This window comes from Ascidia mentula, chromosome 2, assembly GCF_947561715.1.
Source record: "Ascidia mentula chromosome 2, kaAscMent1.1, whole genome shotgun sequence".
Classification (NCBI taxonomy): domain Eukaryota; kingdom Metazoa; phylum Chordata; class Ascidiacea; order Phlebobranchia; family Ascidiidae; genus Ascidia; species Ascidia mentula.
Window position 1 is genome coordinate 2,977,231 of NC_138567.1, and position 27,406 is coordinate 3,004,636.

Genomic DNA, 27,406 nt, shown 5'->3' on the forward strand with positions numbered 1-27,406 from the left:
ATTGTCAAACGGGGGTGGGTGATTGGCAACATTGGTCAAGCGCCCGACCTGTATACTAAGAAGAAAACTGATCGTAATTCGATGTCAAGATAACCAGGGTTAGAATCCGGTGTGGTCAAAAAAATGTCAAACGGAGTTACTAACAACATTGGTCCTGTGGAGTTGTAAATAATGATTTGGCAATGGAGAAACACATACCGCTGTTGAGAAAAAAGTTGAGAAAATTGCTGTTTACTGAGTCAGCCACGGTGAGCACGTAGTCTAGAACCAAGCGTTGAAGCGTCAAAGCGTCGAATGACGAGTTGACGACCCGGCCAACGTCCTATGGCAATAAATAACCGCTAGTTCCCTTTCGAAACCAGATAGCGTTTGAACACAGAAGGTGGTGTTTACCTCTCATTTTGTCGGCAGAAGCAAGGTGTAAGGACCGAGTTTTGAACGAGAAGTAATGTATTAGAAATTAATTTAATTAATTTTGTATCAGGCCTCCTGGCTGTCTGGCTCTATATATTTTTTCCACATTTTACTTAACTATTTTGCCAGTAGCCTACTATGTAAAGTTTTCAAAAATACTGATTAGTAGTTTAATATGGATTTTGGTGAAGTGCTCATACAAATGGTTCGCAAAGCACGGTGTTTATACGATTCTGCAAACAAGGATTATAAAAACTCAGAAAAGAAAGAAAAAGTTTGGAAACTAATCAGCAAAAAAACTGGCCAACCAGGTGAATCTTGGTTTATATCACTGATGATAACATGATATGTGATTGGAGGAATAATTATAACTAATTCGTATTTTCAGTGAATATATGCAAGGACAGATGGAAAAGTTTGCGTGATCGCTTTTTGAAGGTAAAAAAAGGTTTGGACAGCCTTGAAAATGGCAGTAAAACTGGTGCACGACAATGGGTGTATTATAAGGATCTTCAATTCTTGAAGCACCATTTAAGAAACAAACTGTAAGTAGAGCTGTAAATTGTTTTTGTATTTTCATTTCAATACTTTGTTTGCAGAGTTGTGACCGATTTGGACATCACGGATTTGGATAGGACTGAGTTGTCAGAAACAGGTACCTGCAGCACATTGGTCCTCTTTATGCAGCAATTATATTGGTGAAAGGGAAATCTATGTGTCTTATTGATTTGTAGAATCAGAAGCAAACGAAGCATTAGAGGAAGAGAGAATGTCGTCTGCCATGGACTTGCCACCTCCTTGCAAAAAGCGTAAGGCTGAATGTCAGGTAAATAAACACTCATAAGAATGTTATAAAGGAATATTATATAAAACAGCAATTGCCTATCTTTGTTTTAGGAAAAAATACAAACCACAACAACACCAACTCCCACACAAGCTGAATGTGAAGATGAGTTTTTAACTTTTGGAAACTTAGTGGCATGTAAGCTCAGACGTATGCCCAAGAAAAATGCAGACAAGATAATGCCCAAAATACTTGACTGTTTTGTGGAACATGCTGTGGACAAAGTGCCAGGTATGTGAAGTTCAGTAAACAAAACTTACAGCCTTCTCTATGTTTGTAAACCTATTATTGGCTTTTCTACATTTATAAATCTATTATACACTAACATTGTATATAACCATGGGCGTATCCAGGGGGGGGGGGTCCGAGGGGTCCGGACCCCCCCCTTTTGTGAAATATTTTGGTCTTTTTTGATAACTAAACAAACGCCAGTGTATTTTTTTGTCAAAGTCCGCATGAAAAACAGAAATTTTCTTTGATGTTGACCTAAAAACCGCATCGTGCTTGCATTCGCCATTGTTTCCAAACAGGGAGCATCGTTACCGAACACTTGGCACTGTTACCAAACATGTTGCATTGTTACGAAACAAGTGTCATTTTTCGTCAGTTTACGGACGAAACGTCGTTTTTCACGTTGTGATGACAAGCGGTTTACTTGCGTGAAAGTTAATTAGTTTAGTTGTTAAACTTTTTATAGCTTTACACAATTGCGCAAGCCAGAAAGTCACCGTGTATGTGACGATTGACGCGAACACCGGCGTTCGTATTTTGCGATTCTCGCCCACAAATAACCTTAGTTTATACCTAAAAATCGGGGAATACCCTAAAAAATTTGGACCCCCCCTTTAAAAATTCCTGGATACGCCCCTGTATATAACCCTAAAATATAGAATATTAAGTAAAAGACAAAAACATGCTGCAATATTCTTTCACATCAGATAAAATTTTCTGTACCTGCCGGGCACACAATCTTTTTCCACTCAAAATCTGAACATTTATATCTCCAGTTATTTTCCTTACCTATGTATTTGACCAAAGTTTGTTGTTTTTGAAAATAAAGCATTGAATCAAGCAATACCAGTAACATATCTTCTCATGGCCATATACTCTCTCTTGAGTGCCAACATAGATCCTACAATTAAACTTTATGGACACATTGTGTGGTGGCCACTTTGGGTAATTGGTTACCTGACATGCACAACAGCAATTGTGATTAACATCAAGCAACATTTTTTTGGTATTGTAAGTGTTTACAATGCATACAAAACATTTTCCCAGCCAATCCAATGACAGTTAGTTATTGTTACACATCTTTCTTGCTTTGCAAATACAGATGATACCTCAGTGAATGGTTTCCATAACAACCCTGTGAACAATAATGGTGGAACTTGTTTTCCTGCACATCAAAGTGTCTTACCACCTCAGTCAGGTATTTTAAATAGATGAAAGTAAGTGTTACGGATGACTTTGAATGAAACGTTTATGAAATGTTTGACGTTTTCATTGGGTTAGTAATTGTAAACAGGTTAAAATGTTTGATACTGGCATGCATCTTGGATTAGTTGTAACTTGTAGCACGAACGTTTTTTTTTTAATTTTAGTAAGTGCTGGAAATAACAACAACATTCTACAAAATCAAGGCATTGTTCCAAACCACGTCACACAGCAACCCCAGTACACTACACCAAGTTTTCCTACACAAACTGGTATTTTAACGATTGGTGTGTTTCTTTCCATTCTGTGTTTACAGACCTGCTTTATGAATCATCAAGTTCCTCACCGATCCATATGTAAATTTACTTTGGACGTCTTGCAACAAACTAAGTTTTACATTTTTTTAAATAAACAATGGGTGGAATGCAGCAGATAGGAAAGTTTAGGAACAATTGCTTTTCTTTTTTGCATTCTCCAGCCCCCTAAAACCGTTCTGTGGACCCCTTGGTGGTCAACGAACGCCGAATATGGAACCTCTAGTTTAAAATTTTTCTACCAATTATAAACTTTTATTTTTTGTTTTAACTTCGGTACAACAAGAGTATTACAAAATAATCATTTCATTCAAATCAAATTTAGGATATACTTCAATTAATGGTGGAGGTCCTACTTATTTTGAAGTTCCTCTTTACCAAAACCATGCAGCACAACAAAACACAAATTCATCAGCTCCACCACAGCAAAAAGGTAGAACTAAAGAAATTTGCATCCTCTCCATATATTATCTACTTCCTGTATATAGATTTTACTTTCTTGAATGATGGGAGTTCCTATAATACTGTCCCCAGTTACCCACCAAGGAATGATCCTATGGTCTTCACCAATCCAACACAGCAATCTCTAAATACCGCACAAACGTCACAAACAGGTATAGATTCAACTAAGAATCAAAGTAATGTCACAGGGAAATGCAAAAAAGGACACATGGGCATGCATGTGTAGCAAATGTGTATTTCACATTTTTTTCTCATAAGTCGTTTTATTTGAAATGTTATGTCAAAGCGAAAACAAGATTTACAACAAAAAAATATGCTGTAGCGAGGTGTTTATTCGAGGTACAAACTAATGGAATGACACAATGGGCGAATAAACCACGAGGGACGAGAGTAAAGGAAAAAAGGCAATTTGTCCGGTTCGCTGTAGGAGCGCAAACGTAGTTAGAGAGGCCGCTACATGACCCCCCTCCAGAAACGGACATATATCAACACTGAAAACGAAGTGGAATACGAATGTTGCCACGCGTGCGCGTGTGTCTGCCTGAATGTGAAAAGTTGGGCTGGTGCTCCGGTGGGCCCAGTGATGTATGCGAGGGTTCAGGTGGAACCAGAAAAGGCGGAGTCGAAGTGTGCGAAACCGGCTCGGACAGCCCCGGGTCGGATGGCGGTGGGTGGTGCGTTGATGTCGGGGGTCGACCGCGGCGAGGAGGCACAGCCACCTGTACCGGTTGTGTGAGGTCGACATGTGCAGGCTTCACACGGTCGATGGAAACGACCTGATTGTGTCCACCAATGGCAAGCGTAAAAGTCTTGGTATTGCGATCAAGGACGCGATATGGGCCATCGTATGGCGGCGTAAGCGGGGGTCGGTGTCCATCTTTGCGTACAAAAACGTACGGGGTCGTGCTTAACGCTTGTGGGAGCATTGTGCGAACGGAACCATGGCGTGACATCGATGTCGGCACCAGTTGACGCACTGTGTCCCTCAACGATGGAATGACATCTTGAGGGGTAGGAAAGGATCGGCCGAAACGGAAGAAATCGCCGGGTACCGTTATGGTAGAACCGTAAACAAGTTCGGCCGATGATGCCTGCAGGTCTTCTTTGGGAGCAGTCCGGATGCCAAGCATAACCCACGGGAGCTGGTCTACCCAGTTGGGGCCTGCTAGCCGTGCCATTAGGGCGCTCTTCATATGCCGATGAAATCGCTCCGCAAGGCCATTAGCCTGAGGGTGAAACGCAGTTGTTCGGTGTAGTTGGATTCCCAGAAGTTGGGTGAAAACCGTCCATAACTCCGAGGTAAACTGGGGGCCGCGATCCGATGTGAGGTCGGAAGGAATCCCGAAACGAGAAACCCAATGGAACGCGAAGGCTCGTGCACACGTCAGGGTGGTTGCATCGGGCATAGGAATTGCTTCCGGCCATCTGGTAAAACGGTCAACAATGGTAAAAAGGTACCTGTTTCCCTGTGAAGGTGCAAGAGGACCGACGATATCGACGTTGATCTGTTGAAAACGTGCACGACAGGGTGGGTAGTTCGCCAGAGGCGCACGAGTGTGGCGCTGGACTTTTGCCCTTTGACAGTGGATGCACTGTCTCGCCCAAAGGGTGACCTGGCGGCGTAAGCCGTGCCAAACAAACTTGGATGCGACAAGTTTGCGTGTAGACCGTATCGACGGATGCGATAGACCATGTATTATGTCAAAAATTTTGCGTTGCCATGATGTTGGAACAACTGGACGGGGTGAGCCGGACGAGACGTCACAGAGGATGGTGGTCCCGGATTGATCGAGCTGTATGTCCTCTAGTTTAAGGTTAGTGACAGCAGTGCGATACGCTTGAACTTCGGGAGAGGACTGAGCGGCTGCCAATGACGAATAATCCAAATCCAGAGGTAGTCGAACAGCATCAATGGAACCGCGCGAGAGTGCGTCGGCAACGTGGTTTTGCTTGCCTGCGATGTGTCGCACGTCTGTGGTAAACTCTGAAATCGCGGTTAAATGACATTGTTGTCGCGATGACCATGGAGCTGACACTTTAGTAAAAGCAAAAGTCAAAGGTTTGTGATCCGTGTAAGCGGTAAACACGCGACCTTCCAGAAAATATCGAAAGTGACGAATGGCAAGGTGCAAGGCGAGTAGTTCTCTGTCAAAGGCACTGTATTTCTGCTCGGGTGGTCGTAAACGTTTGCTGAAAAAGGCCAGTGGGCGCCAGGCATTGTCAATAAATTGTTGGAGGACAGCTCCAATGGAATGCTGTGACGCATCGGTAGTTACAGCGGTCGGCGCATCGGGTAAAGGGTGGTGCAACAGTGTGGCACGGGCTAGGGCGAGTTTTCCCTCTGAGAAAGCCGAATTTAGCTTGTCACTCCAAATCAACTTTGTAGGATTGCCCGAAAGTGAATCGTAGATTGGTGACATTATGCGTGCAGCCCCAGGAATAAAACGATGGTAAAAGTTTACTATACCTGCGAATTCTTGGAGTCCTTTGATAGTAGTAGGGCGAGGGAAATTCTGAATGGCTTCAACCTTGTTGGGAAGAGGTCGTGCACCGTTGGTGTCAACCCGATGTCCCAGAAAATCAATTTTGGATACTCCAAACTGGCATTTGCCGAGGTTAATGACGAGGCCATGATCTGAAAGCTGCTTAAAAAGGCGTTTTAAATGGTCGTAGTGCTCAGAGAGGGACTTGCTTGCGACGAGTATGTCATCTAGGTAGACGAACACAAAATCCAAGGATTGACATACCGTGTCCATAAGTCGCTGGAAGGCTTGTGCCGCGTTTTTCAAACCAAAGGGCATGCGAAGAAATTCGAAAAGGCCAAAAGGCGTGATAACCGCCGTTTTCGCAATATCATCCGGTGCCACAGGAACTTGGTGATAGCCGCGAACAAGGTCAATTTTGGAGAAAACTCGACATCCGGCCAAACGAGCCGAAAAATCTTGGATGTGGGGGATAGCGTAGCGATCAGGCTGGGTAGCAGCGTTAAGACGGCGGTAATCGCCGCATGGGCGCCACCCACCTGACGACTTTGGTACCATGTGCAGGGGCGAAGCCCATGGACTGGATGAGCGTCTAATAATTCCCAGTTGTAGCATGTTGTGAAATTCCTTCTTAGCGCGGGCGAGCTTTTCGGGAGGAAGTCGTCGAGCGCGAGAGTGCACGGGTGGTCCGCTGGTGGGGATGAAATGCTGAACTCCATGCTTAGGAAGCGACTGCGAGAAATGGGGAGAAGCTATCCCTGGAAATTCAGCCAACATTCGAGCATAGACCGATGTGCCTGCGGAAATGGCGTTAAGGTGGGGAGCCGATTGCGCTGCTTTGCCCAGTTTACTGCTGGAGAAGGTTTCGGCGTTGATTAGGCGTCGGTGCTTGAGGTCAACCAGAAGGGAATTTGCCCGCAGGAAATCAGCGCCGAGTAACGGCCGGGAAACTTCGGCCAGAACAAATTTCCATTGAAATTTGCCGGGAGGAAAATTCATGGTGACTAGACGTGAACCGTACGTCCGGATGTGAGTACCATTAGCAGCGACTAGAGCCTTTCCAGGAGGATTGGTGCGGCGCTCTAGTCCCGTGGGAGGTATGACGCTTATCTCGGCGCCGGTGTCAACAAGAAAATTACGACCCGCTGAGCTATCCCACACAAAGAAAAGACTACTAACTGCGCCGGCCATCGTAGCAACTAATGATGGCCGGCCTCGTCGTTTCCCTGCAGTGCACAAGGGGGGCGGCACTTTATCGCATCTTTGCCGAAACGACGATGATAAAAACAAAGCGACTTCGAATCGGGCATTATCTGTGGCAAACCTGATGAAGACTTGGAAGGTTTGATGCGACGCACGTTGGAAAGTGCGAAATCCGTAGACGGCTGACTTCCTGTCCATATCGCATCAGCTTTGCGTGCTAAGAGTCGCGAATCACGAAACTCCTCTCCTATCAGTCGTGTCCGTACATATTCTGGCAAGCGCTCCAAGAACAGTTCTTGAAAAACAAAGCATTCCTTGTCATCACCAAGCAAAGCCAGCATGTCATCCATTAAAGCGGATGGCATTCTATCGCCCAAAGGGGGCATGTGCAGTAGCTGCCTGGCCCTCTGCGAACGCGTAAGACCAAAGGCGTCAATCAATCGTGCTTTAATTGACTCGTACTTGGCATCATTGGGCGGATTGTCCAGCAGGTTGAGTAGACGCTTTGCTGTGTCCTGATCTAAGGCCGAAACGACATAATAGTACTTCGTCTGATCGCCTGTAATGTTTTTCAGAGCGAACTGCGCCTCGGCTTGCCGAAACCAAACTCGTGGCTGAGCTGTCCAAAACAAAGGTAGCTTGATGGCTACAGCGTTCTCTGAGTTTGCAGTTTCATTCATAATGCAAAAAAACGTTTTTGCACGCTCGGGGTCACCAAATGTAGCGAGGTGTTTATTCGAGGTACAAACTAATGGAATGACACAATGGGCGAATAAACCACGAGGGACGAGAGTAAAGGAAAAAAGGCAATTTGTCCGGTTCGCTGTAGGAGCGCAAACGTAGTTAGAGAGGCCGCTACAATGCAGTGATTTCATTGCAATTTGTCACACAAAACTTTGTACCAATCTTGTCCACTGTAAATATTGTAGTGACAGATTGTATTAAAATGCTGTCAGTCACAGGTTTATTCATGTCATGCCATCATCAGTCAACCGTAGAAAATTTGCCTCACAGTTTTATATAAAACCAGGCTGTAAACTCTTGTAGTGTGGAGAGTATCAACATATAAAGAAGTTTTCTATCCCTGTTGGTCATCTTTTATTTTTATCATGATTTGATTTTTCTTTATCGTGAGTAATATTGATTATGTTTCCAAATATAGAATTAAATCATGTTCAAATTCCTAATAACCCGGAAATTTTTTGTGGATCTGAAACAACCAGTGATATTTCTACGAGGCAGTCAGATGCTGCAAAAGGGTTAATGCAACTTTCAGGTAAGTTTTGTTGTAAACAAACACTTAAAACTAATTATTAAATTTGGGTTAAAATTTAACCTTGTTTTGTAAAAGTTTTTTTGCACATGATTCTCCATGAAAATCTTTCCTTTTTTTAAACTTTGTAAGGTCCTGTATACATTTTCAAGTGTGTTTGGGGATAGTATTACCACTAAGCCACATACATTCCAATTTCCTTGATGCTAACATGAAAAACATATTTTTGTAAAACCTGTTCAAGGTTCTGAAGAACGATCAGCCTCTTCGAATAGCCCAAGGTTTACTGAACTATTAAATAGTCAAGATGTTCATGCTGAAAATATTATCCAGGGAGCAATGCAACAAACAGGTAATTTCATTGTTTATTGAAAGCCCCTTAGTCACATAATGCAAAAGTAGTTGTAAATTATAAAAGAACATCCAAGGGTGAAGTTTAGATTTATTTTTGTTTAATCACTTTCAAGGCACTGAACAGCATCCAACCACCTCTTATGATGTAACCCATGATCATTTTTCAAGTGATGAACGGATAAATGCAGGAAAAGTTGTGCAGGGACGACAACAAACAGGTAATTTTAATATTTATTGCAAGCCCATTGATTTACATAACACAGAAGTAAAGTTGTAAATTTTTACATAATAAAACATCTTTGTTTAATCACTTCCAAGGCACTGAACAGCATCCAATCACCCCTTATGATGTAACCCATGATCATTTTTCAAGTGATGAACGAATAAATGCAGGAAAAGTTGTGCAGGGACGACAACAAACAGGTAACGCTGTGTGTAAAATTTTTTTACTGAAAACAATTTGAATAAACTGTATCTGCTGTTGGTATGCTACTGATGGTGGTAAACATTGCATTACAGTATAAAGCAATTACTTTCCTAGGGTTTTAAGTTAAATTTATGTAAGACAAGACATTGGCAATCACTTTTTAAAGAAGCCTTTTTCTTTGCCAAGCCTTTTTCTTTTTATAGCCAAATCTTTAAAATTCAGCCACTCCAAAACCCCCAGGAACAGATTGCTAGCACCTCTATTTAAAAGCTACTGGTGACGAAACCAGAATAAATTGTTAAAGTGTAGGAATACCATTTAACAGAAGTGTAAGCAATATAAATTGCTTCAAAAGGAGCTGTTAATGATACAGTAAATACAACTATTAAAAATTAAATACCATTGTATTTAAATATATCTGTTTAAACCAATGAGTAAGAAACAAAAATCTTTCCTAAAACTTTCGGGAAAAAATGAACATTTAGGACTTCCACATATCACATATAGGTTTTACATCACATTTGTTGTTATGTGACGTCACAAATAATAGCATTGGCGTGTATATTCTGTGATTTTTCACTAAACCAAATCAAAATCCCTTTTCTGGTAAATTGTAAAACATTAAACGTAAAAATACCTGAAATATATTTATATGCCCCCTTTTTTAAAAATAAACGGTTAATGATCTCTAGCGCCACCAAAAAATTCCCCCGAAACACTGACACTTTGAATAGACCGCCAGGGTATGTGATGGCGACAGGTTGGATTTATTTATGTTTAAATTAAATAAATTGTTTTTATTTCAGATGAAAACATCGATCCATCTTTTTGGATCCAAACTTACGTGAATTTGTTGGAAAAACATAAATATTCTGAAGCAAATGAAACAAGAAACCAACTTTCAAGGTCGCTTGAAGGTCGTGGGAAAACTGCGGAAGATTTGAAAACAACTGGATATGAAAAGAGAGGAGAGGGAAAATATTTGGAATCGATTTTATTTTACGATGTTGCGACTGAACTTTATGTCAAACGTGATGGAGATAAAGCAGTGGAAGGTGTGTGGAGGTGTGTTCGGGGTTTGTATCTGACATGCGAAGATTTGATGAAAACATCGGATTCGAATCAAGAACCTGAAAACAAACGAATAATTCGTGATCATGTGATCCCACTCATGGAAACGATGAGACTCAAAATACAAAATATTGAAAACGTGGAAGAAGATATTAAATGTGAGAATCAAGTGTGGTGTTTGTACTGGATTGAATTGAGTCAACTTTCAATCGGAGATTATTCGTCGTGGGAATCAACAATTCGACTTGGACTTGAAATGATGAAGAAACACTTTGGTGAAAACTCAGCAAAGCATCGAGTGTTCGGACGTTTGTTAAACAACCTTGGTGTTGTTTGCATGGAAACAAATCGACTGAATGAAAGTGTGGATTTTTATAAAGAAGCAATCCAAGCTTACAGAATGGCAACAGACATAACTGAAGAGAGAAGGAAGATATGCATTGAAAAAAGTGAAAACAATTTAAGTGAAGTTGAATCAAAACTTGCACAAAGGAAATAATTATGACATCACAAACACAAAATGTGTTTTTGTTAAATATGTTTGAATTATGCATTGTTTACGTAATTTGTATGAAAATGGAAGGTAGCTACCATGCACTTAATGAATTTTGTGATTATTATTTTCATGTCGTTAGTGATTTGTAGCTGATAATAAAGTAAATAAGTGATGTTGGCTTTAAGATTAAGCTTTGGTAAAGTCAATGCAAGGTTTTAGGTAAAAATGCAGAATATTATATGTTAGCTTAAAGAGAAACCAACTTTAGCCAAAGAAAATTAGTGTCCTGGTAAGAGTTTGCTTTTATCTTCAATGAAAGTGCGTAACACCATAAAAAAAAACTATTCAAGTATGAAAAACTTACCAATATATTGGGTAATTCTGTTTGATAAATACGTCATTCGAATGTGCCATAGTTTTTAAGTAGCTTATTTCACATTACTAGCTTTTAGTACATGCATTTGGTGCACCCAATAATAGGTATTATAATAAAAAAGTTTAAACAGTGCTAAAGGACGCATATTGGTATTTCTATGAAAATTAGTTTTGGTGCTGGGAAATGCCCACCGTGTAGACCTGTGTCACAATGCAAAGTCATGCATCACCAAGCAAAGCAGTGACGCAATTAAGTTAAATTTACGGTTGAATGGGCGCACATGTGCGTGCTGTTGTCATGGCGAATTTTAAGGTGTTTGGGGCAGTTTTAGTGTGGTTTTGAGCTATTCCAATTAGGTAGTAACTTGCTGGTGGGTGCTGCTGAAATTTATGTTGAAAATGGAGCAAAAAAATCAGGCTGTGTTTGTGGCAAAATGAATCGTTTAAGTGTCCAATCATTTGTGATTTTATGAAAGATCCATTTCATATCTACAAATTTTGATCAAAATTAGTCTCCGAAAAAATGGTTTAGCCACCCCCCTAGGGCCATTTGCCCCCCTGGTTACTCAATATTTTGGTTAAAAGAGCAAGCAAAAATGGAACTGGATTTTGCAGAAAAATGAATCGTTCAACTACCCACTCATTTGCATTTTTTTGTAAGTTCCAACTCTTCTCTATGCGATGGCATCAAATTTAGTTGCTGAAAAAGTGTCAATGCCCTCCCCCAAGGGCTGGGTATACCCCCCTGTTGGTCATATGATCTTCCAGGAGGCCCAAAAAGTCCTTGCTCTGTACAGTCTCATCCAGGAGCAATTTTTTTTTTTTCAACTTTGAAGAATTCCAGGTCCCTATGTAAGTCACAAGACCCATCAACGGTCATTGGGAAACAAGCGGAACAGTCGCTAGGTGCATTACAGCCGAGGGCCTTGAACACAGGATTTCTCCTATCTAATACCCATATAGGTCCTTAAGGCGAAATGTCAAATTTTTTAAATGGTGAAATAGACATTAAATTTACACTGAAATATGTTTATTTATGTAAGTTAAACATCATAGGAGGATTTTAAACCAGCTCCAGTCATCAGTCGCCACCTAGTGACAAAAATGAATTTTTTCAATGCCCTAATGTACATAAAGTATGGGGTCTGTTGCTTGACTTTCAGCTTTCAAACAACTTGAAATATAGCTTAAAATGCATGCATTTCCTCTATTGTCATTCCGCAACACATTTTGAGTCATTTATAACACATAGTTTTTGCAATGTATTGTTCATTCGTCATGGCATTTGTTGCATGTGCTGTCTTTCACAGCATCCATTCTTTTGTTGACCTATTTTGCAAAATCTTGAATTAAAGGCTTTTTCATCTTGTTTAGTCATAATACATGAAATATAATTATTTTGTGGCCTAAGTACTGTATTTATTGCCACAGAAAGAAGTGGTCCAATGCCGGTGGGTGATACTTCAGACGAAAGGATTCCAATAAACCCACTGCTGAAACTGCCGCAACCAACAATGTATTTCCTGTATGTACTGCACTTGTTGACATGTACAGTAGTTCCTATTTGTGTTTGGGCCATTAAATTTCAATACAAAACACTTTGCAAGGTCTTGTGGGCCACTTAACAGCACTTTTTTCATGTCATTTTCATGCTTTGGAGATAGCCATGATTTCTTACCATTATGCATGTGACTAATTAGCCTCGAATATTGATTAATTGAAACTTTTGTTGTGTCATTGAGCATGTGTGCATACAAATGGGTGTTGCCATGACTGGTGCATGATGTTTCGGTGTAATTTATGTGAACCGCTTAAGGTCGGTGGCATCATTTTCTGCCTATTAGCTGTACTGCTTGTAGCCCTGCTGATAAGGCCATTTTCTGTTGTTTAGGGGGTGTTGGCAAAAACAGCCATAACTCTGGGATCGATGATCAACCAGGTGTGAAACTTCACATTGTGATAGGTGAATGTCCCATATACTTTGCGGCTTAGGCCAATTGGGAATCTGGTCCATTGACCTTCTATTGAAGGACGCATATTGGTATTTCTATGAAAATTAGTTTTGGTGCTGGGAAATGCCCACCGTGTAGACCTGTGTCACAATGCAAAGTCATGCATCACCAAGCAAAGCAGTGACGCAATTAAGTTAAATTTACGGTTGAATGGGCGCACATGTGCGTGCTGTTGTCATGGCGAATTTTAAGGTGTTTGGGGCAGTTTTAGTGTGGTTTTGAGCTATTCCAATTAGGTAGTAACTTGCTGGTGGGTGCTGCTGAAATTTATGTTGAAAATGGAGCAAAAAAATCAGGCTGTGTTTGTGGCAAAATGAATCGTTTAAGTGTCCAATCATTTGTGATTTTATGAAAGATCCATTTCATATCTACAAATTTTGATCAAAATTAGTCTCCGAAAAAATGGTTTAGCCACCCCCCTAGGGCCATTTGCCCCCCTGGTTACTCAATATTTTGGTTAAAAGAGCAAGCAAAAATGGAACTGGATTTTGCAGAAAAATGAATCGTTCAACTACCCACTCATTTGCATTTTTTTGTAAGTTCCAACTCTTCTCTATGCGATGGCATCAAATTTAGTTGCTGAAAAAGTGTCAATGCCCTCCCCCAAGGGCTGGGTATAGGACGCATATTGGTATTTCTATGAAAATTAGTTTTGGTGCTGGGAAATGCCCACCGTGTAGACCTGTGTCACAATGCAAAGTCATGCATCACCAAGCAAAGCAGTGACGCAATTAAGTTAAATTTACGGTTGAATGGGCGCACATGTGCGTGCTGTTGTCATGGCGAATTTTAAGGTGTTTGGGGCAGTTTTAGTGTGGTTTTGAGCTATTCCAATTAGGTAGTAACTTGCTGGTGGGTGCTGCTGAAATTTATGTTGAAAATGGAGCAAAAAAATCAGGCTGTGTTTGTGGCAAAATGAATCGTTTAAGTGTCCAATCATTTGTGATTTTATGAAAGATCCATTTCATATCTACAAATTTTGATCAAAATTAGTCTCCGAAAAAATGGTTTAGCCACCCCCCTAGGGCCATTTGCCCCCCTGGTTACTCAATATTTTGGTTAAAAGAGCAAGCAAAAATGGAACTGGATTTTGCAGAAAAATGAATCGTTCAACTACCCACTCATTTGCATTTTTTTGTAAGTTCCAACTCTTCTCTATGCGATGGCATCAAATTTAGTTGCTGAAAAAGTGTCAATGCCCTCCCCCAAGGGCTGGGTATACCCCCCTGTTGGTCATATGATCTTCCAGGAGGCCCAAAAAGTCCTTGCTCTGTACAGTCTCATCCAGGAGCAATTTTTTTTTTTTCAACTTTGAAGAATTCCAGGTCCCTATGTAAGTCACAAGACCCATCAACGGTCATTGGGAAACAAGCGGAACAGTCGCTAGGTGCATTACAGCCGAGGGCCTTGAACACAGGATTTCTCCTATCTAATACCCATATAGGTCCTTAAGGCGAAATGTCAAATTTTTTAAATGGTGAAATAGACATTAAATTTACACTGAAATATGTTTATTTATGTAAGTTAAACATCATAGGAGGATTTTAAACCAGCTCCAGTCATCAGTCGCCACCTAGTGACAAAAATGAATTTTTTCAATGCCCTAATGTACATAAAGTATGGGGTCTGTTGCTTGACTTTCAGCTTTCAAACAACTTGAAATATAGCTTAAAATGCATGCATTTCCTCTATTGTCATTCCGCAACACATTTTGAGTCATTTATAACACATAGTTTTTGCAATGTATTGTTCATTCGTCATGGCATTTGTTGCATGTGCTGTCTTTCACAGCATCCATTCTTTTGTTGACCTATTTTGCAAAATCTTGAATTAAAGGCTTTTTCATCTTGTTTAGTCATAATACATGAAATATAATTATTTTGTGGCCTAAGTACTGTATTTATTGCCACAGAAAGAAGTGGTCCAATGCCGGTGGGTGATACTTCAGACGAAAGGATTCCAATAAACCCACTGCTGAAACTGCCGCAACCAACAATGTATTTCCTGTATGTACTGCACTTGTTGACATGTACAGTAGTTCCTATTTGTGTTTGGGCCATTAAATTTCAATACAAAACACTTTGCAAGGTCTTGTGGGCCACTTAACAGCACTTTTTTCATGTCATTTTCATGCTTTGGAGATAGCCATGATTTCTTACCATTATGCATGTGACTAATTAGCCTCGAATATTGATTAATTGAAACTTTTGTTGTGTCATTGAGCATGTGTGCATACAAATGGGTGTTGCCATGACTGGTGCATGATGTTTCGGTGTAATTTATGTGAACCGCTTAAGGTCGGTGGCATCATTTTCTGCCTATTAGCTGTACTGCTTGTAGCCCTGCTGATAAGGCCATTTTCTGTTGTTTAGGGGGTGTTGGCAAAAACAGCCATAACTCTGGGATCGATGATCAACCAGGTGTGAAACTTCACATTGTGATAGGTGAATGTCCCATATACTTTGCGGCTTAGGCCAATTGGGAATCTGGTCCATTGACCTTCTATTGAAGGACGCATATTGGTATTTCTATGAAAATTAGTTTTGGTGCTGGGAAATGCCCACCGTGTAGACCTGTGTCACAATGCAAAGTCATGCATCACCAAGCAAAGCAGTGACGCAATTAAGTTAAATTTACGGTTGAATGGGCGCACATGTGCGTGCTGTTGTCATGGCGAATTTTAAGGTGTTTGGGGCAGTTTTAGTGTGGTTTTGAGCTATTCCAATTAGGTAGTAACTTGCTGGTGGGTGCTGCTGAAATTTATGTTGAAAATGGAGCAAAAAAATCAGGCTGTGTTTGTGGCAAAATGAATCGTTTAAGTGTCCAATCATTTGTGATTTTATGAAAGATCCATTTCATATCTACAAATTTTGATCAAAATTAGTCTCCGAAAAAATGGTTTAGCCACCCCCCTAGGGCCATTTGCCCCCCTGGTTACTCAATATTTTGGTTAAAAGAGCAAGCAAAAATGGAACTGGATTTTGCAGAAAAATGAATCGTTCAACTACCCACTCATTTGCATTTTTTTGTAAGTTCCAACTCTTCTCTATGCGATGGCATCAAATTTAGTTGCTGAAAAAGTGTCAATGCCCTCCCCCAAGGGCTGGGTATAGGACGCATATTGGTATTTCTATGAAAATTAGTTTTGGTGCTGGGAAATGCCCACCGTGTAGACCTGTGTCACAATGCAAAGTCATGCATCACCAAGCAAAGCAGTGACGCAATTAAGTTAAATTTACGGTTGAATGGGCGCACATGTGCGTGCTGTTGTCATGGCGAATTTTAAGGTGTTTGGGGCAGTTTTAGTGTGGTTTTGAGCTATTCCAATTAGGTAGTAACTTGCTGGTGGGTGCTGCTGAAATTTATGTTGAAAATGGAGCAAAAAAATCAGGCTGTGTTTGTGGCAAAATGAATCGTTTAAGTGTCCAATCATTTGTGATTTTATGAAAGATCCATTTCATATCTACAAATTTTGATCAAAATTAGTCTCCGAAAAAATGGTTTAGCCACCCCCCTAGGGCCATTTGCCCCCCTGGTTACTCAATATTTTGGTTAAAAGAGCAAGCAAAAATGGAACTGGATTTTGCAGAAAAATGAATCGTTCAACTACCCACTCATTTGCATTTTTTTGTAAGTTCCAACTCTTCTCTATGCGATGGCATCAAATTTAGTTGCTGAAAAAGTGTCAATGCCCTCCCCCAAGGGCTGGGTATACCCCCCTGTTGGTCATATGATCTTCCAGGAGGCCCAAAAAGTCCTTGCTCTGTACAGTCTCATCCAGGAGCAATTTTTTTTTTTTCAACTTTGAAGAATTCCAGGTCCCTATGTAAGTCACAAGACCCATCAACGGTCATTGGGAAACAAGCGGAACAGTCGCTAGGTGCATTACAGCCGAGGGCCTTGAACACAGGATTTCTCCTATCTAATACCCATATAGGTCCTTAAGGCGAAATGTCAAATTTTTTAAATGGTGAAATAGACATTAAATTTACACTGAAATATGTTTATTTATGTAAGTTAAACATCATAGGAGGATTTTAAACCAGCTCCAGTCATCAGTCGCCACCTAGTGACAAAAATGAATTTTTTCAATGCCCTAATGTACATAAAGTATGGGGTCTGTTGCTTGACTTTCAGCTTTCAAACAACTTGAAATATAGCTTAAAATGCATGCATTTCCTCTATTGTCATTCCGCAACACATTTTGAGTCATTTATAACACATAGTTTTTGCAATGTATTGTTCATTCGTCATGGCATTTGTTGCATGTGCTGTCTTTCACAGCATCCATTCTTTTGTTGACCTATTTTGCAAAATCTTGAATTAAAGGCTTTTTCATCTTGTTTAGTCATAATACATGAAATATAATTATTTTGTGGCCTAAGTACTGTATTTATTGCCACAGAAAGAAGTGGTCCAATGCCGGTGGGTGATACTTCAGACGAAAGGATTCCAATAAACCCACTGCTGAAACTGCCGCAACCAACAATGTATTTCCTGTATGTACTGCACTTGTTGACATGTACAGTAGTTCCTATTTGTGTTTGGGCCATTAAATTTCAATACAAAACACTTTGCAAGGTCTTGTGGGCCACTTAACAGCACTTTTTTCATGTCATTTTCATGCTTTGGAGATAGCCATGATTTCTTACCATTATGCATGTGACTAATTAGCCTCGAATATTGATTAATTGAAACTTTTGTTGTGTCATTGAGCATGTGTGCATACAAATGGGTGTTGCCATGACTGGTGCATGATGTTTCGGTGTAATTTATGTGAACCGCTTAAGGTCGGTGGCATCATTTTCTGCCTATTAGCTGTACTGCTTGTAGCCCTGCTGATAAGGCCATTTTCTGTTGTTTAGGGGGTGTTGGCAAAAACAGCCATAACTCTGGGATCGATGATCAACCAGGTGTGAAACTTCACATTGTGATAGGTGAATGTCCCATATACTTTGCGGCTTAGGCCAATTGGGAATCTGGTCCATTGACCTTCTATTGAAGGACGCATATTGGTATTTCTATGAAAATTAGTTTTGGTGCTGGGAAATGCCCACCGTGTAGACCTGTGTCACAATGCAAAGTCATGCATCACCAAGCAAAGCAGTGACGCAATTAAGTTAAATTTACGGTTGAATGGGCGCACATGTGCGTGCTGTTGTCATGGCGAATTTTAAGGTGTTTGGGGCAGTTTTAGTGTGGTTTTGAGCTATTCCAATTAGGTAGTAACTTGCTGGTGGGTGCTGCTGAAATTTATGTTGAAAATGGAGCAAAAAAATCAGGCTGTGTTTGTGGCAAAATGAATCGTTTAAGTGTCCAATCATTTGTGATTTTATGAAAGATCCATTTCATATCTACAAATTTTGATCAAAATTAGTCTCCGAAAAAATGGTTTAGCCACCCCCCTAGGGCCATTTGCCCCCCTGGTTACTCAATATTTTGGTTAAAAGAGCAAGCAAAAATGGAACTGGATTTTGCAGAAAAATGAATCGTTCAACTACCCACTCATTTGCATTTTTTTGTAAGTTCCAACTCTTCTCTATGCGATGGCATCAAATTTAGTTGCTGAAAAAGTGTCAATGCCCTCCCCCAAGGGCTGGGTATACCCCCCTGTTGGTCATATGATCTTCCAGGAGGCCCAAAAAGTCCTTGCTCTGTACAGTCTCATCCAGGAGCAATTTTTTTTTTTTCAACTTTGAAGAATTCCAGGTCCCTATGTAAGTCACAAGACCCATCAACGGTCATTGGGAAACAAGCGGAACAGTCGCTAGGTGCATTACAGCCGAGGGCCTTGAACACAGGATTTCTCCTATCTAATACCCATATAGGTCCTTAAGGCGAAATGTCAAATTTTTTAAATGGTGAAATAGACATTAAATTTACACTGAAATATGTTTATTTATGTAAGTTAAACATCATAGGAGGATTTTAAACCAGCTCCAGTCATCAGTCGCCACCTAGTGACAAAAATGAATTTTTTCAATGCCCTAATGTACATAAAGTATGGGGTCTGTTGCTTGACTTTCAGCTTTCAAACAACTTGAAATATAGCTTAAAATGCATGCATTTCCTCTATTGTCATTCCGCAACACATTTTGAGTCATTTATAACACATAGTTTTTGCAATGTATTGTTCATTCGTCATGGCATTTGTTGCATGTGCTGTCTTTCACAGCATCCATTCTTTTGTTGACCTATTTTGCAAAATCTTGAATTAAAGGCTTTTTCATCTTGTTTAGTCATAATACATGAAATATAATTATTTTGTGGCCTAAGTACTGTATTTATTGCCACAGAAAGAAGTGGTCCAATGCCGGTGGGTGATACTTCAGACGAAAGGATTCCAATAAACCCACTGCTGAAACTGCCGCAACCAACAATGTATTTCCTGTATGTACTGCACTTGTTGACATGTACAGTAGTTCCTATTTGTGTTTGGGCCATTAAATTTCAATACAAAACACTTTGCAAGGTCTTGTGGGCCACTTAACAGCACTTTTTTCATGTCATTTTCATGCTTTGGAGATAGCCATGATTTCTTACCATTATGCATGTGACTAATTAGCCTCGAATATTGATTAATTGAAACTTTTGTTGTGTCATTGAGCATGTGTGCATACAAATGGGTGTTGCCATGACTGGTGCATGATGTTTCGGTGTAATTTATGTGAACCGCTTAAGGTCGGTGGCATCATTTTCTGCCTATTAGCTGTACTGCTTGTAGCCCTGCTGATAAGGCCATTTTCTGTTGTTTAGGGGGTGTTGGCAAAAACAGCCATAACTCTGGGATCGATGATCAACCAGGTGTGAAACTTCACATTGTGATAGGTGAATGTCCCATATACTTTGCGGCTTAGGCCAATTGGGAATCTGGTCCATTGACCTTCTATTGAAGGACGCATATTGGTATTTCTATGAAAATTAGTTTTGGTGCTGGGAAATGCCCACCGTGTAGACCTGTGTCACAATGCAAAGTCATGCATCACCAAGCAAAGCAGTGACGCAATTAAGTTAAATTTACGGTTGAATGGGCGCACATGTGCGTGCTGTTGTCATGGCGAATTTTAAGGTGTTTGGGGCAGTTTTAGTGTGGTTTTGAGCTATTCCAATTAGGTAGTAACTTGCTGGTGGGTGCTGCTGAAATTTATGTTGAAAATGGAGCAAAAAAATCAGGCTGTGTTTGTGGCAAAATGAATCGTTTAAGTGTCCAATCATTTGTGATTTTATGAAAGATCCATTTCATATCTACAAATTTTGATCAAAATTAGTCTCCGAAAAAATGGTTTAGCCACCCCCCTAGGGCCATTTGCCCCCCTGGTTACTCAATATTTTGGTTAAAAGAGCAAGCAAAAATGGAACTGGATTTTGCAGAAAAATGAATCGTTCAACTACCCACTCATTTGCATTTTTTTGTAAGTTCCAACTCTTCTCTATGCGATGGCATCAAATTTAGTTGCTGAAAAAGTGTCAATGCCCTCCCCCAAGGGCTGGGTATAGGACGCATATTGGTATTTCTATGAAAATTAGTTTTGGTGCTGGGAAATGCCCACCGTGTAGACCTGTGTCACAATGCAAAGTCATGCATCACCAAGCAAAGCAGTGACGCAATTAAGTTAAATTTACGGTTGAATGGGCGCACATGTGCGTGCTGTTGTCATGGCGAATTTTAAGGTGTTTGGGGCAGTTTTAGTGTGGTTTTGAGCTATTCCAATTAGGTAGTAACTTGCTGGTGGGTGCTGCTGAAATTTATGTTGAAAATGGAGCAAAAAAATCAGGCTGTGTTTGTGGCAAAATGAATCGTTTAAGTGTCCAATCATTTGTGATTTTATGAAAGATCCATTTCATATCTACAAATTTTGATCAAAATTAGTCTCCGAAAAAATGGTTTAGCCACCCCCCTAGGGCCATTTGCCCCCCTGGTTACTCAATATTTTGGTTAAAAGAGCAAGCAAAAATGGAACTGGATTTTGCAGAAAAATGAATCGTTCAACTACCCACTCATTTGCATTTTTTTGTAAGTTCCAACTCTTCTCTATGCGATGGCATCAAATTTAGTTGCTGAAAAAGTGTCAATGCCCTCCCCCAAGGGCTGGGTATACCCCCCTGTTGGTCATATGATCTTCCAGGAGGCCCAAAAAGTCCTTGCTCTGTACAGTCTCATCCAGGAGCAATTTTTTTTTTTTCAACTTTGAAGAATTCCAGGTCCCTATGTAAGTCACAAGACCCATCAACGGTCATTGGGAAACAAGCGGAACAGTCGCTAGGTGCATTACAGCCGAGGGCCTTGAACACAGGATTTCTCCTATCTAATACCCATATAGGTCCTTAAGGCGAAATGTCAAATTTTTTAAATGGTGAAATAGACATTAAATTTACACTGAAATATGTTTATTTATGTAAGTTAAACATCATAGGAGGATTTTAAACCAGCTCCAGTCATCAGTCGCCACCTAGTGACAAAAATGAATTTTTTCAATGCCCTAATGTACATAAAGTATGGGGTCTGTTGCTTGACTTTCAGCTTTCAAACAACTTGAAATATAGCTTAAAATGCATGCATTTCCTCTATTGTCATTCCGCAACACATTTTGAGTCATTTATAACACATAGTTTTTGCAATGTATTGTTCATTCGTCATGGCATTTGTTGCATGTGCTGTCTTTCACAGCATCCATTCTTTTGTTGACCTATTTTGCAAAATCTTGAATTAAAGGCTTTTTCATCTTGTTTAGTCATAATACATGAAATATAATTATTTTGTGGCCTAAGTACTGTATTTATTGCCACAGAAAGAAGTGGTCCAATGCCGGTGGGTGATACTTCAGACGAAAGGATTCCAATAAACCCACTGCTGAAACTGCCGCAACCAACAATGTATTTCCTGTATGTACTGCACTTGTTGACATGTACAGTAGTTCCTATTTGTGTTTGGGCCATTAAATTTCAATACAAAACACTTTGCAAGGTCTTGTGGGCCACTTAACAGCACTTTTTTCATGTCATTTTCATGCTTTGGAGATAGCCATGATTTCTTACCATTATGCATGTGACTAATTAGCCTCGAATATTGATTAATTGAAACTTTTGTTGTGTCATTGAGCATGTGTGCATACAAATGGGTGTTGCCATGACTGGTGCATGATGTTTCGGTGTAATTTATGTGAACCGCTTAAGGTCGGTGGCATCATTTTCTGCCTATTAGCTGTACTGCTTGTAGCCCTGCTGATAAGGCCATTTTCTGTTGTTTAGGGGGTGTTGGCAAAAACAGCCATAACTCTGGGATCGATGATCAACCAGGTGTGAAACTTCACATTGTGATAGGTGAATGTCCCATATACTTTGCGGCTTAGGCCAATTGGGAATCTGGTCCATTGACCTTCTATTGAAGGACGCATATTGGTATTTCTATGAAAATTAGTTTTGGTGCTGGGAAATGCCCACCGTGTAGACCTGTGTCACAATGCAAAGTCATGCATCACCAAGCAAAGCAGTGACGCAATTAAGTTAAATTTACGGTTGAATGGGCGCACATGTGCGTGCTGTTGTCATGGCGAATTTTAAGGTGTTTGGGGCAGTTTTAGTGTGGTTTTGAGCTATTCCAATTAGGTAGTAACTTGCTGGTGGGTGCTGCTGAAATTTATGTTGAAAATGGAGCAAAAAAATCAGGCTGTGTTTGTGGCAAAATGAATCGTTTAAGTGTCCAATCATTTGTGATTTTATGAAAGATCCATTTCATATCTACAAATTTTGATCAAAATTAGTCTCCGAAAAAATGGTTTAGCCACCCCCCTAGGGCCATTTGCCCCCCTGGTTACTCAATATTTTGGTTAAAAGAGCAAGCAAAAATGGAACTGGATTTTGCAGAAAAATGAATCGTTCAACTACCCACTCATTTGCATTTTTTTGTAAGTTCCAACTCTTCTCTATGCGATGGCATCAAATTTAGTTGCTGAAAAAGTGTCAATGCCCTCCCCCAAGGGCTGGGTATACCCCCCTGTTGGTCATATGATCTTCCAGGAGGCCCAAAAAGTCCTTGCTCTGTACAGTCTCATCCAGGAGCAATTTTTTTTTTTTCAACTTTGAAGAATTCCAGGTCCCTATGTAAGTCACAAGACCCATCAACGGTCATTGGGAAACAAGCGGAACAGTCGCTAGGTGCATTACAGCCGAGGGCCTTGAACACAGGATTTCTCCTATCTAATACCCATATAGGTCCTTAAGGCGAAATGTCAAATTTTTTAAATGGTGAAATAGACATTAAATTTACACTGAAATATGTTTATTTATGTAAGTTAAACATCATAGGAGGATTTTAAACCAGCTCCAGTCATCAGTCGCCACCTAGTGACAAAAATGAATTTTTTCAATGCCCTAATGTACATAAAGTATGGGGTCTGTTGCTTGACTTTCAGCTTTCAAACAACTTGAAATATAGCTTAAAATGCATGCATTTCCTCTATTGTCATTCCGCAACACATTTTGAGTCATTTATAACACATAGTTTTTGCAATGTATTGTTCATTCGTCATGGCATTTGTTGCATGTGCTGTCTTTCACAGCATCCATTCTTTTGTTGACCTATTTTGCAAAATCTTGAATTAAAGGCTTTTTCATCTTGTTTAGTCATAATACATGAAATATAATTATTTTGTGGCCTAAGTACTGTATTTATTGCCACAGAAAGAAGTGGTCCAATGCCGGTGGGTGATACTTCAGACGAAAGGATTCCAATAAACCCACTGCTGAAACTGCCGCAACCAACAATGTATTTCCTGTATGTACTGCACTTGTTGACATGTACAGTAGTTCCTATTTGTGTTTGGGCCATTAAATTTCAATACAAAACACTTTGCAAGGTCTTGTGGGCCACTTAACAGCACTTTTTTCATGTCATTTTCATGCTTTGGAGATAGCCATGATTTCTTACCATTATGCATGTGACTAATTAGCCTCGAATATTGATTAATTGAAACTTTTGTTGTGTCATTGAGCATGTGTGCATACAAATGGGTGTTGCCATGACTGGTGCATGATGTTTCGGTGTAATTTATGTGAACCGCTTAAGGTCGGTGGCATCATTTTCTGCCTATTAGCTGTACTGCTTGTAGCCCTGCTGATAAGGCCATTTTCTGTTGTTTAGGGGGTGTTGGCAAAAACAGCCATAACTCTGGGATCGATGATCAACCAGGTGTGAAACTTCACATTGTGATAGGTGAATGTCCCATATACTTTGCGGCTTAGGCCAATTGGGAATCTGGTCCATTGACCTTCTATTGAAGGACGCATATTGGTATTTCTATGAAAATTAGTTTTGGTGCTGGGAAATGCCCACCGTGTAGACCTGTGTCACAATGCAAAGTCATGCATCACCAAGCAAAGCAGTGACGCAATTAAGTTAAATTTACGGTTGAATGGGCGCACATGTGCGTGCTGTTGTCATGGCGAATTTTAAGGTGTTTGGGGCAGTTTTAGTGTGGTTTTGAGCTATTCCAATTAGGTAGTAACTTGCTGGTGGGTGCTGCTGAAATTTATGTTGAAAATGGAGCAAAAAAATCAGGCTGTGTTTGTGGCAAAATGAATCGTTTAAGTGTCCAATCATTTGTGATTTTATGAAAGATCCATTTCATATCTACAAATTTTGATCAAAATTAGTCTCCGAAAAAATGGTTTAGCCACCCCCCTAGGGCCATTTGCCCCCCTGGTTACTCAATATTTTGGTTAAAAGAGCAAGCAAAAATGGAACTGGATTTTGCAGAAAAATGAATCGTTCAACTACCCACTCATTTGCATTTTTTTGTAAGTTCCAACTCTTCTCTATGCGATGGCATCAAATTTAGTTGCTGAAAAAGTGTCAATGCCCTCCCCCAAGGGCTGGGTATACCCCCCTGTTGGTCATATGATCTTCCAGGAGGCCCAAAAAGTCCTTGCTCTGTACAGTCTCATCCAGGAGCAATTTTTTTTTTTTCAACTTTGAAGAATTCCAGGTCCCTATGTAAGTCACAAGACCCATCAACGGTCATTGGGAAACAAGCGGAACAGTCGCTAGGTGCATTACAGCCGAGGGCCTTGAACACAGGATTTCTCCTATCTAATACCCATATAGGTCCTTAAGGCGAAATGTCAAATTTTTTAAATGGTGAAATAGACATTAAATTTACACTGAAATATGTTTATTTATGTAAGTTAAACATCATAGGAGGATTTTAAACCAGCTCCAGTCATCAGTCGCCACCTAGTGACAAAAATGAATTTTTTCAATGCCCTAATGTACATAAAGTATGGGGTCTGTTGCTTGACTTTCAGCTTTCAAACAACTTGAAATATAGCTTAAAATGCATGCATTTCCTCTATTGTCATTCCGCAACACATTTTGAGTCATTTATAACACATAGTTTTTGCAATGTATTGTTCATTCGTCATGGCATTTGTTGCATGTGCTGTCTTTCACAGCATCCATTCTTTTGTTGACCTATTTTGCAAAATCTTGAATTAAAGGCTTTTTCATCTTGTTTAGTCATAATACATGAAATATAATTATTTTGTGGCCTAAGTACTGTATTTATTGCCACAGAAAGAAGTGGTCCAATGCCGGTGGGTGATACTTCAGACGAAAGGATTCCAATAAACCCACTGCTGAAACTGCCGCAACCAACAATGTATTTCCTGTATGTACTGCACTTGTTGACATGTACAGTAGTTCCTATTTGTGTTTGGGCCATTAAATTTCAATACAAAACACTTTGCAAGGTCTTGTGGGCCACTTAACAGCACTTTTTTCATGTCATTTTCATGCTTTGGAGATAGCCATGATTTCTTACCATTATGCATGTGACTAATTAGCCTCGAATATTGATTAATTGAAACTTTTGTTGTGTCATTGAGCATGTGTGCATACAAATGGGTGTTGCCATGACTGGTGCATGATGTTTCGGTGTAATTTATGTGAACCGCTTAAGGTCGGTGGCATCATTTTCTGCCTATTAGCTGTACTGCTTGTAGCCCTGCTGATAAGGCCATTTTCTGTTGTTTAGGGGGTGTTGGCAAAAACAGCCATAACTCTGGGATCGATGATCAACCAGGTGTGAAACTTCACATTGTGATAGGTGAATGTCCCATATACTTTGCGGCTTAGGCCAATTGGGAATCTGGTCCATTGACCTTCTATTGAAGGACGCATATTGGTATTTCTATGAAAATTAGTTTTGGTGCTGGGAAATGCCCACCGTGTAGACCTGTGTCACAATGCAAAGTCATGCATCACCAAGCAAAGCAGTGACGCAATTAAGTTAAATTTACGGTTGAATGGGCGCACATGTGCGTGCTGTTGTCATGGCGAATTTTAAGGTGTTTGGGGCAGTTTTAGTGTGGTTTTGAGCTATTCCAATTAGGTAGTAACTTGCTGGTGGGTGCTGCTGAAATTTATGTTGAAAATGGAGCAAAAAAATCAGGCTGTGTTTGTGGCAAAATGAATCGTTTAAGTGTCCAATCATTTGTGATTTTATGAAAGATCCATTTCATATCTACAAATTTTGATCAAAATTAGTCTCCGAAAAAATGGTTTAGCCACCCCCCTAGGGCCATTTGCCCCCCTGGTTACTCAATATTTTGGTTAAAAGAGCAAGCAAAAATGGAACTGGATTTTGCAGAAAAATGAATCGTTCAACTACCCACTCATTTGCATTTTTTTGTAAGTTCCAACTCTTCTCTATGCGATGGCATCAAATTTAGTTGCTGAAAAAGTGTCAATGCCCTCCCCCAAGGGCTGGGTATAGGACGCATATTGGTATTTCTATGAAAATTAGTTTTGGTGCTGGGAAATGCCCACCGTGTAGACCTGTGTCACAATGCAAAGTCATGCATCACCAAGCAAAGCAGTGACGCAATTAAGTTAAATTTACGGTTGAATGGGCGCACATGTGCGTGCTGTTGTCATGGCGAATTTTAAGGTGTTTGGGGCAGTTTTAGTGTGGTTTTGAGCTATTCCAATTAGGTAGTAACTTGCTGGTGGGTGCTGCTGAAATTTATGTTGAAAATGGAGCAAAAAAATCAGGCTGTGTTTGTGGCAAAATGAATCGTTTAAGTGTCCAATCATTTGTGATTTTATGAAAGATCCATTTCATATCTACAAATTTTGATCAAAATTAGTCTCCGAAAAAATGGTTTAGCCACCCCCCTAGGGCCATTTGCCCCCCTGGTTACTCAATATTTTGGTTAAAAGAGCAAGCAAAAATGGAACTGGATTTT

At 40.2% G+C, this 27,406-nt stretch overlaps 3 protein-coding genes across 3 annotated transcripts; 2 read left to right on the forward strand and 1 right to left on the reverse strand.

The window, feature by feature from the left end:
* The first annotated feature begins 589 nt into the window (after window positions 1–589).
* On the forward strand, window positions 590–3,694 carry LOC145889891 (uncharacterized). Its single transcript, XM_082980941.1, has 9 exons — window positions 590–725; window positions 803–959; window positions 1,014–1,069; window positions 1,149–1,240; window positions 1,312–1,489; window positions 2,592–2,687; window positions 2,860–2,964; window positions 3,332–3,439; window positions 3,495–3,694. Exons 1-9 carry the CDS (start codon window positions 590–592, stop codon window positions 3,692–3,694), a joined length of 1,128 nt encoding a protein of 375 aa, XP_082837067.1.
* Window positions 3,695–7,150: 3,456 nt separating this feature from the next.
* LOC145889893 (uncharacterized) lies at window positions 7,151–7,840 on the reverse strand. The gene has a single exon (XM_082980942.1). The coding sequence runs from the start codon at window positions 7,832–7,834 to the stop codon at window positions 7,151–7,153; it is 684 nt and encodes a 227-aa protein (XP_082837068.1). The 5' UTR covers window positions 7,835–7,840.
* A 460-nt stretch (window positions 7,841–8,300) lies between these two features.
* On the forward strand, window positions 8,301–10,869 carry LOC145889894 (uncharacterized). The gene is made up of 5 exons (XM_082980943.1): window positions 8,301–8,430; window positions 8,672–8,779; window positions 8,895–8,999; window positions 9,100–9,204; window positions 10,015–10,869. The coding sequence occupies exons 1-5, from the start codon at window positions 8,301–8,303 to the stop codon at window positions 10,776–10,778; spliced, it is 1,212 nt and encodes a 403-aa protein (XP_082837069.1). The 3' UTR covers window positions 10,779–10,869.
* The last annotated feature ends 16,537 nt before the right edge of the window (window positions 10,870–27,406 follow it).

Coding starts and splice junctions, on each gene's coding strand:
- LOC145889891 (XM_082980941.1), top strand. CDS start 590: ATGGATTTTGGTGAAGTGCTCATACAAATGGTTCGCAAAGCACGGTGT. Junction 1,490..2,591: donor TGCTGTGGACAAAGTGCCAG/GTATGTGAAGTT, acceptor TTGCAAATACAG/ATGATACCTCAGTGAATGGT. Junction 2,688..2,859: donor TGTCTTACCACCTCAGTCAG/GTATTTTAAATA, acceptor TTTTAATTTTAG/TAAGTGCTGGAAATAACAAC.
- LOC145889893 (XM_082980942.1), bottom strand. CDS start 7,834: ATGAATGAAACTGCAAACTCAGAGAACGCTGTAGCCATCAAGCTACCT.
- LOC145889894 (XM_082980943.1), top strand. CDS start 8,301: ATGTTTCCAAATATAGAATTAAATCATGTTCAAATTCCTAATAACCCG. Junction 8,431..8,671: donor AGGGTTAATGCAACTTTCAG/GTAAGTTTTGTT, acceptor AACCTGTTCAAG/GTTCTGAAGAACGATCAGCC. Junction 9,205..10,014: donor GCAGGGACGACAACAAACAG/GTAACGCTGTGT, acceptor TTTTTATTTCAG/ATGAAAACATCGATCCATCT.